We start from the raw sequence: 12,794 nt of genomic DNA on the forward strand, positions 1-12,794 counted from the left end.
GTGGGAAGGGATTCCCCTGTTATGGGGAATCTTTGGCCAGATGATCCCCAACACCTTCCGTCTCTCTTCTTGGAAGTGGAGCTTGGGCTTTCTCCTCCTCTCTTTGTGAATTTTACCTGGAAACGAACTCAGTACTGTTGAAGCCTCCACAGAGTGCCCTTCTTGCTCAGTGAACAGCCAAGGCTGAGCTTGTAACCCTCTAAATCTCTAATGACAACCTGGAAAAAGGAGTTAACATCTGAGAGGAACAGACCTTGAGCCCACCTAAGCCCTTGGCTCTGGAGAAGAGCTGGGTAGAGGCTTCCCAGCAAGGAAGGAGAGGTGAGGAGGAAAGCTGTCTCAGCCAAAGGCTGAAGGCAGTGTGAGACATGGAGTTGCCCCACTCTTTCCACACCAAGGTGAAGGTATACCAGCAGAGCTGAAGTGGGAGCCAGAGAAGCACAGCTGGGGATGGGGGAAGGAAGGGCATGAATGAGGGAGAGTCACAATTTTGTTTTAAATGCTGACCCAGGAGCCTTCTTCACCTGATATTTATTCCACAGGTTCCCTGGACACATCGGTGACAGAACAGGGTGTTGTGAAGGCACTGCATCTGGTTTGTGTTATTATGAGCCTCGGACTGTGCTGCATAACTGACAGGCTGGCTTTGGAGTCCCTGCCTGCAGGTGCTAGTGCTGTAGGGCAAACCTTCCAATGCTCCCACGTCTCCCTCCTCCCTCCATTGTCACCTGCTGCTGTTAAACCCCAGCAGATCCCTTCCTAAGTCCCTTGCTCTATGTGCCAGCCACATACCCAGTTCTGGAAGACCTGAGGGCATCTCAGATGATGAGAAGTAACTGCATGGGGGTGGGCAGCTGTGCTGAAATGGGCCTCTCCATTGAACGTAGCAGTGACCAGGGTCACTGGCTGGCATGCAGACTTCTACAACGGATGGAGATCATGTTTCATCAGCAATCCCTTTATTCCATTCACAGAAAGAAAACCGAGAACATTTCCACTGTACATAAAGAAGGAATCACCAACTGGCTTTAAAGAAAGAAGCAGGTGGCTAACTTTAAAGAAAGAAGCGTAGTTTACCCAAATATCTCCTACACCCTTCTGAAAGGAAATCTCTTCCCCCTGGCCCTTCCAATCCCACAAGCATACTCAATATTGCATGCTCCTAAAGCAATGTCTGGGGCATTGGATACCACATGCCTGTCAAAGTCCTACCTACTTACACAAACCAAAAGAACAAATGATGCATTCCTGCAGATGAAACATTACTGTGCACCCTAGGTGCTGGCCATGGCTTTTCTGAGTGCTTTCCTCAGGGCCTCGCTGACCTCCTTGTTTCTCAGGATATAGATGAACGGATTGACCAGGGGCATCAGAATGGTGTAGAAAAAGGAGAACACTTTGTTGAGCTGCCTCAGCGGAGCTGTTCTGGGCAGCAGGTAGGCAATGAGAAGGGTGACGTAGAAAATAGTGACAACAATGAGGTGAGAGGAGCAGGTGGAGAAGGTCTTCTGCCTGCCTATGTTGGATGAGATCCTCAGGATGGCAGCTGTGATGCACACATAGGAGACCAGCGTGAACAAGAAGGGGAAGAGAATGCTCAGGAAAGACATGATGAAAGATACAAGTGTGACCACACTGGTGTCACTGCAGGAAAGCTCCAGCAGAGGGGTAAAGTCACAGAAGAAGTGGTCGATTGTCTTACGGCCACAGAAATTAATCTGGGATAAAAAGGCTGTGACTGTTGCAGACACCAGCATACCCACTAGCCAAGATACAGCCACCAGCTGTAGACAGATTTTCCAGGTCATGAGGCTTGCATAGAGCAGGGGCTGGCATATAGCCAAGTACCGGTCATAAGACATGGCCTCCAGCAGGTAACACTCAGTAGCTACAAAAGAGCTGAAGAAGTAGAACTGAGCCATACAGCCGTGAGCAGAGATAGTCCTGTCCCCAGTTAGGAAGCTAGCAAGCAGCTGGGGCAGGATGGTGGAGCTGTACCAGGTCTCCAAAAAGGACAGAGTGCCCAGGAAAGTGTACATGGGGGTGTGCAGATGCTGCTCTGACACCACCAGCACAACTATGAGGATATTCCCAATCACAATCACTGAATAAATGATGAGTGATAGGAGGAAGAGAGGAATCTGCAGTGTGGGCGTATTCCCCATTCCCAGCAGCAGGAACTCCATGGGTGATGTCTGATTGTCCTCTTCACGTGTTTTCATACAGCTTTGTTTATCTTTCTTTTCCCACTTGCCAGGAAGGAGGCCTGTGAGAAAACACATGTAGTTCAGCATTAAGTTGAAGAAAAGCCATAAGGGACATTGCTGCTAAAAAACCAAACCGAAATGTCATATATTTTGCCTTTGTTCATAGTTCATTTTTGCCTCCCTCCACATCAGAAGAAGAGAACCAGGACAAGAGGGCAAACCTGCTTGTCCCAAGAGCACTCCCTCTGACCACAGGAGTGACTTGCCCCATGGAACTGCCTGTTCCTCACACTGGAATAAAAACATCATACGCATTTGCTCACATTTTGACCTGCGTTCTTGTGCTCAGTAGTTTCCCCAACATAATCAGAATAAGCTGCTGAGAACTGAGATCCTTTGCTCTCTGGCAAGGAAACAGTGTCTCAAGGAAAACCAGTGCCATGATTTGAAACACATTGTTTCTGTAAAAATATTAAGGCAAATATGCTTTCTTCAACTAGGAGACAGCTGAGAACAGCACTGGGTGAGTGGTCTCAGCTGTCTGAAACACTGCCCTTCAGAGGAGATTATTCCTGCTCTGAGCAGGCCAATTTCTTGTGTTGACAAAGAGCATGTCAAGAGTTTCCAGCCCAGATGAAGAAGGGGCTTTTCAATGAGCTAATGACAGAGGACACTTGAACCAACATTGTGTGTGAAACAATAGAAGAGAAGGTGAGAAAGAAGGAAAAAGTAAATTAAAGAAAAAGTGTAATTGTGAATCAATCAGGCAGCATGCAAGAGACTTTGTGCAGGGAAGAAGGGAAAAGGGTAGGGAGGACCATTCACTTCTCATCCTCCCCTCTTCAGTGGTGGTTCCTGACTGCTTTGGGGCCGCCCTCCTGCTCATCCAGCCGAGCAGCATGACCTCAGCGTGGCCAGCTGTACTCATGGGGATCCGTGCTCAGCACTGCCAGGCACTGGGAGGGGTGTCCCAGGGGTGGCTGAGGGTGAGGCGGGAGAGGAGCAGGGTCAGGGTCATGGGCAATGCCCAGGACATGCCTCAGTTAACAGCCAGAGAAAGTCCATGCCTGAGAAAAACCTGAGCGGTGCTCCTTGAAATACGTTTTACTCTAAACATTGTCAAAACCACCTCCTGAGCTGGGATGGTTTGCTTCTGGAAGTAATGAAGACAACCAGCTTTAGCAGAGCTGACTAGGACGAGTGAAGCCCTTCCCACTGGATGGCCTGAGGGACAATGAAGGAGAAAGACAAAAAGGAGAAGGCTGAGAAAGGACAGAGCCCTGTGGGAGGAGAAGAGAAGGGATCAGGAAATCTGGTCCTAAACACCCTGCCCAGACTCTTCCCTCATCCCAGCCAAGGTGGGTGAGTGTCCCCGGCTTGCTCCAACACACCCAAGCCCAGCTGCAACTCAGCACCACCAGCCCCTGTCCAGCAGTGCTGGGGCTCAGGGCGTCTGGGGGAAAGAGGGAGTTGCAGTGGGGACACATGCAGCAAAGGACAGGGATAAGACTCAGCTTTCACTTACAAACTTTCAGTGCACAAACACACAGCAGCAAAATCAACAGTACCCTGACTCAGCACATCCAGCACCCACCTGCAGTCCTCAGCACAAAGGGGTGACCTCTGCGCTGATGGTGCCTGGGTACAAAGACCAAGGTCGGACTCTCACCCTCTGCCTCTTCCCAACCATGTCCTTCCCTTTCCCGGGCTCTCTGCAACCCTTGAGACAGGGTGTTGTGGTTTAACCCAGCAGGCAGCCAAACACCACACAGCTGTTTGCTCACTCCCCCCCCACAGTGGGATGGGGGACAGAATTGGGGGAAAAAAAAAAAGTAAAATTTGTGGGTTGAGATAAAGACAGTTTAATAGGACAGAAAAAGAAGGGAAAATAATAATAACCATCATGATAAAAGAATATACAAAATAAGTGATGTACAATGCAATTGCTCACCACCCACTGATCGATGCCCAGCCAGTTCCCGAGCAGTGGTCACTCCCACAGCTAACTCCCCCCAGTTTATATACTGAGCATGATGTCACATGGTATGGAATATCCCTTTGGCCAGTTTGGGTCAGCTGTCCTGGCTGTGGCCTCTCCCAGCTTGTCGCTGGCAGGGCATGAGAAGCTGAAAAGTCCTTAACTAGTGCAAATGCTACTTAGCAACAACTAAAACATCGGTGTGTTATTAACATTAACATTATTCTCATACTAAATCCAAAACACAGCACTGTACCAGCTACTAGGAAGAAAATTAACTCTATCCCAGGTGAAACCAGGACACAGGGCTCAGGCATTTCTCTATCCTTGCCCTCTTCTCCCCGCAGCACCTTCAGTGACTGCACAGTAGCCTGGGGTTGATAGCACCGATTCCTTTGAGGTCCCATCCACAGTTCGGCTTTCCCCAGGGACTGCAAAGAGGGAGCATTGCTTAATTGGCTCTCAAAGGAGACTGCAACTTCTGAACTGCTGGAAATTTAGTAAACTCTGGCAAGCCCTGCCTTTTCCCTTAACACTGACTCCTTCAAACTTTGTGTCAGGCCCCTCTAGAAAGCAGACTGAGGTAGGGCAATCATCAGGACTCTCCTAACTCATGACATAATCATAGAATCATTTAGGTTGGAACAGACCCTTAAGATCATCGAGTCCAACCGTTAACCTAACACTGCCAAGTCCACCACTAAACCATGTCCCTAAGCACCACATCTACACGTCTATTAAATACCTCCAGGATGGCAACTCAACCACTTTCCTGGGCACTTCCCTGTTCCAATGCCTGACAATCCTTTCGGTGAAGAAATTTTTCCTAATATCCAATCCAAACCGCCCCTGGTGCAACTTGAGGCCATTTCCTCTTGTCCTATCGCTTGTTACTTGGGAGAAGAGACCGACACCCACCTCGCTACAACCTCCTTTCAGGGAGTTGTAGAGAGCGATGAGGTCTCCCCTCAGCCTCCTTTTCTCCAGGCTAAACAACCCCAGCTCCCTCAGCCACACATTCACAGCCTTTCCCTCATCCACTAAGCAGGTAACCTTGTCATAGAAGGAGATCAGGTTAGTCAAGCAGGACCTACCTTTCATAAACCCATGCTGACTGGGCCTGATCACCTTTTTGTCTTGTACGTGCCACGTGATGGCACTCAGGATGATCTGCTCCATAACCTTCCCTGGCACTGAGGTCAGACTGACAGGCCCGTATTTCCCTGGATCCTCCTTCCGGGGAGTGCATTGGTGTAGATGCACTTCACTTGGGCTATTGATCCCGCCACATTTTTTGGGGAGAAGCCCTAATTCCTATGTGACTGTTCTCAGGCACTTCCATGGTTTCTAACACATCAATAACCCTTGTGTCTTTGCTGCCACACGAATCTCCATCCCCTACCTCCACTGAGATGGAAGACCGAAAGTCCTCACTAGTACACTTTCCCTCAAACACTGGCATGCCACCCCAAGGCCTATCTCTAGCAAGCCTGGTTTTATCCCTTTCCCCCTCCTGTGCAAAGATACTTTTCCCCCTTTGAGACAGGTGTACCCCATCTGTCACCAGCAGGCCTGGTGTTGTGTAGACTGACCCATGATCAAAAACCCCAAAATTCTGCCTGTGACACCAGGCTTGGAGCCAGGAATTGATCTGCTGGCTCTTCCTGTTTCTTCCCTCATCATTCCCTGCAACTGGAAGGATAGAGGAGAACACTGCTTGTGCTCCTGATCCTTTAACCAGTCGTCCCAGGGCTCTGAAGTCTCTCTTGATTGCCCTCAGACTTCTTGTTGCAACTTAATCGCTGCCTACCTGAAAAATCAATAATGGATTGTAATCTGAGGGCCATACCAGGGTAGGAAGTTTTCTCTTCACATCTTTAACCTGGGCCCCAGGGAGGCAGCAGACTTCCCTAAGAAGTGGGTCTGGTCTGCATATTGGGCCTTCTGTTCCCTTCCGAAGGGAGTCTCCTATGACAATGACCCGTCTTTTTTTCTTTATGGAAGCAGTTTTTATGCAGGAGGGGATAGGGAATCCTCCATATCATGCATCCTGTCTGCCTGTTGGGCCTGTCCCAGGGAAGGTAGGGTGCGATTCCACTAGTCTATCTCTCTCTCGCTCTCCCTGATACTCCTCAACCTACTCATCTCCTCCCAGAGCTCTGTCACTAAGCAGAGGAGTTCCTCTCCATGGGCGCACCTCCCACGGGTGTGCTCACTGCTGCCATCTGGTACTGGTGTAAGAGCAGGGCACACCCTGCAGCCTGACACCTGGGTGGCAGCGTGTTCCCACCGGAGCTCTGTCTGGGAAGCTGCGTCAGTCGTGGTGGGTTGAGAGCTTAGAGAGGCCATGGTTTTCTGCTGGGTGGATACCATTGCTCCCTGGTCAAGCTGGCAGAGCTCCCTTCCTGCGTGCCCTTTCGTGCAAACTGTTGTGCAAACTGCCGCACCATGCGCTTGCTGACGCACCACTCCCTGTTTGCCCACCCTGGTTGCTAGTGCTCCCTAAGAGCTTCTTTTATACGTGGGAGGTGGGGGCTTGGCCGTTGTTGCTCCTGGCCCTGCCCGAGTCTCATCAGCCAGGGGGGCACTCTCAGCTCCCCCCAAGGTTCCCGTGGTTTGGGAACCCCCCCCGTGCACCGCGCTAGAGCGCTCCACTGCAGATCGTGCCAGCACCTGAGCTGCTCGCCTCTGAGTTGGTGGCCTGTGAGACCCACAGAAAGGCTTGCGGGGAAAGTCACACACCCAGAGTTGATGGAGAGTCCCCTTGTCCCAAATAATCAAATTCCTTGTAGTCTCACTCTTAGAGGATCGTGCCAGCACCTGAGCTGCTCGCCTCTGAGTTGGTGGCCTGTGAGACCCACAGAAAGGCTTGCGGGGAAAGTCACACACCCAGAGTTGATGGAGAGTCCCCTTGTCCCAAATAATCAAATTCCTTGTAGTCTCACTCTTAGAGAAACACAGGCACTTCCACACAGAAACAGCCAGGACTCCCTGGGACCCGCCTGGTCCCCCAGCAGTGCACCCCAATTGCTCTCACCCTTAGAGTCACACAGGCCCTGACACACCCAGAGCTGGCAGAGACTTCCCTGCTCCACCATTGACTACCCCATGGTGATCTTGTTCTTGGAGACACAAAAGCACCCACAGACTGTGAGCTGGTGGGGATCCCCTCACCGTTAGAGACACACAGTTACTAGCTCACACAAACAGCCAGACATGGCTGGGACACCACTGCTCCTGCAGTGTCTTGAAGAAAGCCTCCACTATTTCTTCTTCCTGATCAAGCAGTCTGTATCACAGAGACATCACAACATCACCAATAATATAGGAACAACTTTTATCCAAGACAAGAAGTGACTGGTGCCATGTCCCCAACTTCTGGCAGATTTCCCACCCCTACTGGCAGTCACATTTCCCACTTTTTCCCAAAGTGTTGCCCTTGTTCTCAGCCATGTGATCTGTTTATCCACCTCTTTTTGCCCCTGGAGGCTGCCATTTTGTAAAATATCATACCCCATGTGTTCGCAGACTGTCCTGTGATTATCTGGCAGGACCAGCTGCCCCTTCCACTTTACAAACAGGAAGTACGCTGCAACATGAAGTTGCTACCCTGGCGGGGTGGGCCACATCTCTGCGCACTAAAAAAATATTTTATTGCTCTCTCACACACTGGTGCTCCCTTGCTCTTCTTTAGTGACACCCCTGCTCCGCAGAGAGTCTTTTCCCAGGTAAAAGTGAAGCCATGTTCTTCTGTGCAGGACCCCAAAAGTTGGCAATGCTGCTCAGCAGAGCGAATGGGGTTGCAGTCCAGCTCTGGCCCCCTGACCAGGTCCAGAGTTGCAGTTCTCTGGGGCCATGGGGTGACTCCACACTGGACATGATGGTCAGGGAGGGAAGTTGACCTAGCCAGATAGAGCCACAGGCTATTATCCCTCATTTTTAGGTGTCTGTGGCCATGAAAAGTGCTCTGAGGAATCATGAGACATTTCCAGTGGCATGAGAGGCAATCAGATGTGCTGCTAGATCCAGCCTAAGGTGTTTAATTGAAGATGGTATGAATCAGTCTCCATCCTCCATTCCCAGGGAATGCTGGGACTCTCTGCTTGTCACCCTGAGCTCATGGAGAACACAAGGAAAGCTGCAGGTCCTTTAGGTGCAATGCTTTGAAGTGTGTTCTTGCCAGCAGCATTGTAAGAAAAGCTGAGCTTTCAGGCACTACGCTGAAAACCTGTTGCTGCAGAGATGCTGTAATAGGGAGGCAAGAAGAGGCCAGGCTTTCTTTAGCAGAGAAGCACTCATTGCTAGGACATGCTTGTAGTTATGGGAATGCCCACGGAGGCACTGCAGTGCCAGCACCAGGTTACAAAAGCAGTTAGACCATATACAAGAAGAGGGGCACAACAGGACAGCGAGGAGGTGAAAAGAGATCATTTCTGAAGAGACCAAATTCTGGTAGTTTCAGTGGACACAGCTCCAGGAAAGCAGGAGTCCTGACTTCAGCAAGCAGATGCCTGCCGTGGCTGTGAAGGGAATGCAGTGGCTGGAACAGGGGCTGTCCCTACATGGTGTGGCTGGACCTAGAATAAGCCTAAAAGAGCAGCTGATGTAAGCACTGAGCTGGCCCAGATTTCATCTGCCAACTTAGTTGTTGCCCCCTGGAAAGACCCCAGCAGCAAAAGAGTAGGAATGCAGTAAAAACAGCATGGGAATAAAAACATGAAGTCAAAAGCAAGTGATATTGCCTGTTCCTACAGACACATACGTGGAATGGGGGTATCTGCTCCTTTAAGGGTATCTGGTCAAGGACATTTTCAATGCAAAAATGGATAATAAGAAAAGGAGGAAGCAACAAACAAGAACATACAGAGACACAAACCAGACCACAAACTATAAAGGAGGCAGTGATGAGAATGAACGTGGTCAGTCATGCTAACTGTTAAGGGTATGTGGGAATGTTACATTCAGCGAGATTATCTAATGAAGGATATTGTCCAATGTGATACTAAGGAAAATAAATTATACAGAGAAACAAACCTGACAGGTAAACGTAATGGGGACAAAGACACAAAAGAAACCTTGTCAGTCACACTAATTGATGGGCTATCAAGAAATTACAGGCGAACATGGAATTTGCAACCAATAAAGATTCAAACCTGAGGGTCCAGGATGTTGGAGGTGGTTAGTGGAACTGTGCAAACTGATGAGGGAATGTGCAGGGGAAGGGAACTGAGGAGGAACAAAGGAAGAATAGACAAAAATGGGTGTAAATAAGGCAGTTGCATGTAGAATGGAACAGATCAGTACACTTCTGTGACCAAGCCCTCTGCCTGATCACTGCGGTCTGTCCTATTTTCTTATTAGAACTGTTCTTAACTATCTGTCTGCATAATCTCACCCTCTGTCCTGTGTGTGAGTGCTGCAAGGACTATGTGCCACCTACTGGGGAAACCAGCATGAGTGGACTGGGTTGCCAGCTACTGGCATCAGACCAGGGGCATGGGTGCCCCTGGCCTGTGGTGTCAGTTACTGGTGTGAGTAGGGGCTACTGGCCACTGGGCCAGGAACAGTGTGTGTCCCAAAAAACAGTTACTGCAGGCAACTGGGGTGCGGGAGGAGAGTGAGGGATTCCATGTTGGCGGCTGGAGCAGGACCATGGATCACAGCCCATGTGCCTGGTGCTAGCTGTTGAGGGGCGAGTGTCTGTGTCTTCCCCAAAACGTGTGTGCGTGGGGTGTGCATGTGTATTCACCAGCAAACTTCAAGCTGGACCAGCCAGTGAGTAGAAGGACCTGGGTCCTTGCAGGAGTATCAGGTGGGCAGAGGGCTCATGCTGGTACCCAGGAGCACCTGTGAGTGTGGAGTGCCTCTGGGATGAGTGTGTGAGTGTTGCATGCTTGCAGCAAGCATCAAGCTAGACCAGTCAGCGAGTAGGGAACCCATGGGGCAGGTGAGAGGGCCAGGGCAGGGGCACCGGACAGCAGACAGGCCGTGCTGATGCTCAGGGGACCTGTGTATGTCCTTGTGAACTTGGAGAATGTTGTGTGTGCGCCTGCCCTAGTCTCTGCCAGCCCCAGAGGAGGAGGGGACATGTGCTTGTGTGTTGTGTGGGTCCAGTATGTAGGTGCTGCTGAAGGCAGAGTTGTGTCTGTGGCAGTCTGTGTGACTGGCCGTGTCAGTGTCCTTTGGGACACGTGCTCAGCTTTGCTACTGGTTGAACATGCAGATGGGAGCGCGGCAGCCATGACCCTCAGCCTGGACAGAGACCCCAGGTGCCCAGGGCACAAGATGGGGCTCCAGCAGCCAGACAGGAGGAGGTCTTGGGTCCAAAGCTGTGGCAGGTGACAGCCACTCTTAACATCCCTTAACATACAGGACAGGTTGCTTTTTCATAGCTCCATATTTTAAATTGCATTTATTTGAAAAGTACAGCTTAGAGGTAGTTACACTGATTGTGAAACTTGAATTTTCCCTAACATTCTGCCCAAAGCTGTTTTCACATCATTATTTTTCAGGCTGTAGATGATGGGATTTAGCATGGGGGTTAAAATGCTGTATTGGATGGAAAACAGTTGATCTAGAATGAATGATGAGACTGAACTGGGTTTTGTGTACTGGAACAAAGCAGTTGTGTATAACAAAACCACTATGATGAGGTGGGAGCTGCAAGTGGAGAAAGCTTTCTGTCTCCCCGTTGCAGACTGTATCTTCAGGACAGTAGAGATGATATAGATATAGGAGATGAGAGTGAGCAGAAAGGAGCTTGACCCAGAGATCACAGCAGAAGACAGAAGAACAAGTTTATTGAGGAAGGTCCTGCCGCAGGCTGCGGTTAAGAGAGGGGGCAACTCACAGCTGAAATGCTTAATTTCTGTGTGCTTGCAGAATTGCACATTTAGCATCGGCAGTGTGTTTATAATGGAGTGTAAGACCCCCATTGCCCATGCACCCCCCACCAGCTGGCTACAGACAGATTTGTTCATAACCTCTTGGTATTGTAGTGGTTTACAGATGGCAATGTATCGGTCATATGCCATTACTGAGAGCATGAAAATTTCACTACCAGCTGAGAGAAGGATTAAGGACATCTGGATAATACAGGCACTGAAGTCAATGGTTCTCTGCTTCAGTAGGAACTTCACCAGCATATAAGGAATAATGGTGGTAGCATAACAGATGTCTGTGAGGGCTAAGTGAAAAAGGAAGAAGTACATAGGGGAGTGAAGGTGCGGATCAGTACTTATCACAATCATGATCACCATATTTCCAAACAGAGTGATTAAATAAATAACTGAAAAAACAAAGAAGAGGAGGCTTTGAAGGTGTGGGTCACTTGTAAGTCCCAAGAGAACAAACTCACTTGCACTTGTTTGGTTTTCCATTCACAGTATGTTACCTGTAAGAGGAGGAAAAAAAACATCATGTCAGCAAGTGGAATCAGGACATACTAAAGTGGCACTAGCTGACTCCCAGGTAACAGAGACAGGCAAACAAACAACCAGTATTCAATGTCAGGAGCAGGTGGTGGGGTGAAGTCAATTTCAGTTCTAGCTGAGAAGCAGGGTTTCCAACAAAGGTATGGAGGCAGGGTTGGATGTGAGCTGTCCTCCCCGCTGAGCCCAACAGGCATTTCCTCCTCCTCCTTCATGTCCTCTTACAAATGCCTTTCAAACTCCACACAAGGGGGAGGTCTGGGAAAGAAGAAGTCTTTACAATCCTCTGACTTGTCTAAGATACGTTGTCTTCCTGACAAACAGGCTTAAATCCCAGAAGTGCCCACCACCAAACATGGGAGGATGACAGCAATTCTGGCTGGACCAGTCTGTTCCTCCACACTCATGACCTTAATGCTGAACTAGACACTCAGTGCAAGGTTGCCCCAGTTTTTAGGAAATCTATTCTATGTGTTTCTTGTTTGACTCAGGGCCGAAATCTGATATATCCAAAGGCGGGGCTGCAGAATACCCCCACAGGCTCAGTGTTCCACACGTATAGATGTGGACATGTTTAAGGTCTCCACTCCAAGCCAGGGGTAAGTGGAATTTTTGGGAATTACACATTCTGATGTTTACCGCCAGGAGGTTGACCACATAACAGATAATTGTATTTTAAATCAGAGAACTTCCAAGGAATATTTCCTATACACATACACTTGTATTTTGCTAAACAAAGTTTCCTATTACACTCTCCAATACATCAGTGGGGATTAAGCAGGAAAATCAGTAGTCCAAAATATAATATTTTTCTCATTGTTATGTTGTTAGTCACATAACAGAGGAGACATGTCACAAGACGCACAAACACACAATGCATCTCAACTATATAGGTGTTTCCAACTCAGAAAGCAATCTAGAAAGCTATCTTGGCCAAGGATTGAGATGGGCCATATTCACCTTCCCTTTGGTAGTTTGTAGAGTTCAAACTCAAGTTCTTAGAACCAAATATCTCCATCCAGTTTGCACCTTCAGCATCTCAAGAAGCAGATCTACACCATGAGCCAGTTCCCACATCTTCCACCCCCATCCTTTGCTTTGGTTTGCCTCTCTAAAGAGCCAGCTGGTTCAGGCAGAATCAAGCCGTGTTTTTTGGCACTCAGGGAGATTAGATGCGAG

General features: G+C 49.2%; 2 protein-coding genes across 2 annotated transcripts; both read right to left on the minus strand.

Moving 5' to 3' along the window:
- Positions 1-1,274: 1,274 nt before the first annotated feature.
- Positions 1,275-2,222, minus strand: LOC103899598 (olfactory receptor 6B2). The gene has a single exon (XM_009280094.2). The coding sequence runs from the start codon at positions 2,220-2,222 to the stop codon at positions 1,275-1,277; it is 948 nt and encodes a 315-aa protein (XP_009278369.2).
- A 1,429-nt stretch (positions 2,223-3,651) lies between these two features.
- Positions 3,652-11,564, minus strand: LOC103899606 (olfactory receptor 5V1). The gene is made up of 3 exons (XM_019472292.1): positions 11,150-11,564; positions 10,827-11,008; positions 3,652-3,660 (listed from the first exon to the last, which is right to left on the minus strand). Exons 1-3 carry the CDS (start codon positions 11,562-11,564, stop codon positions 3,652-3,654), a joined length of 606 nt encoding a protein of 201 aa, XP_019327837.1.
- Between the last annotated feature and the right edge of the window lie 1,230 nt (positions 11,565-12,794).

The sequence above is a fragment of the Aptenodytes forsteri genome, unplaced genomic scaffold (genome assembly GCF_000699145.1).
Source record: "Aptenodytes forsteri isolate BGI_AS27 unplaced genomic scaffold, ASM69914v1 Scaffold603, whole genome shotgun sequence".
Lineage (NCBI taxonomy): Eukaryota > Metazoa > Chordata > Aves > Sphenisciformes > Spheniscidae > Aptenodytes > Aptenodytes forsteri.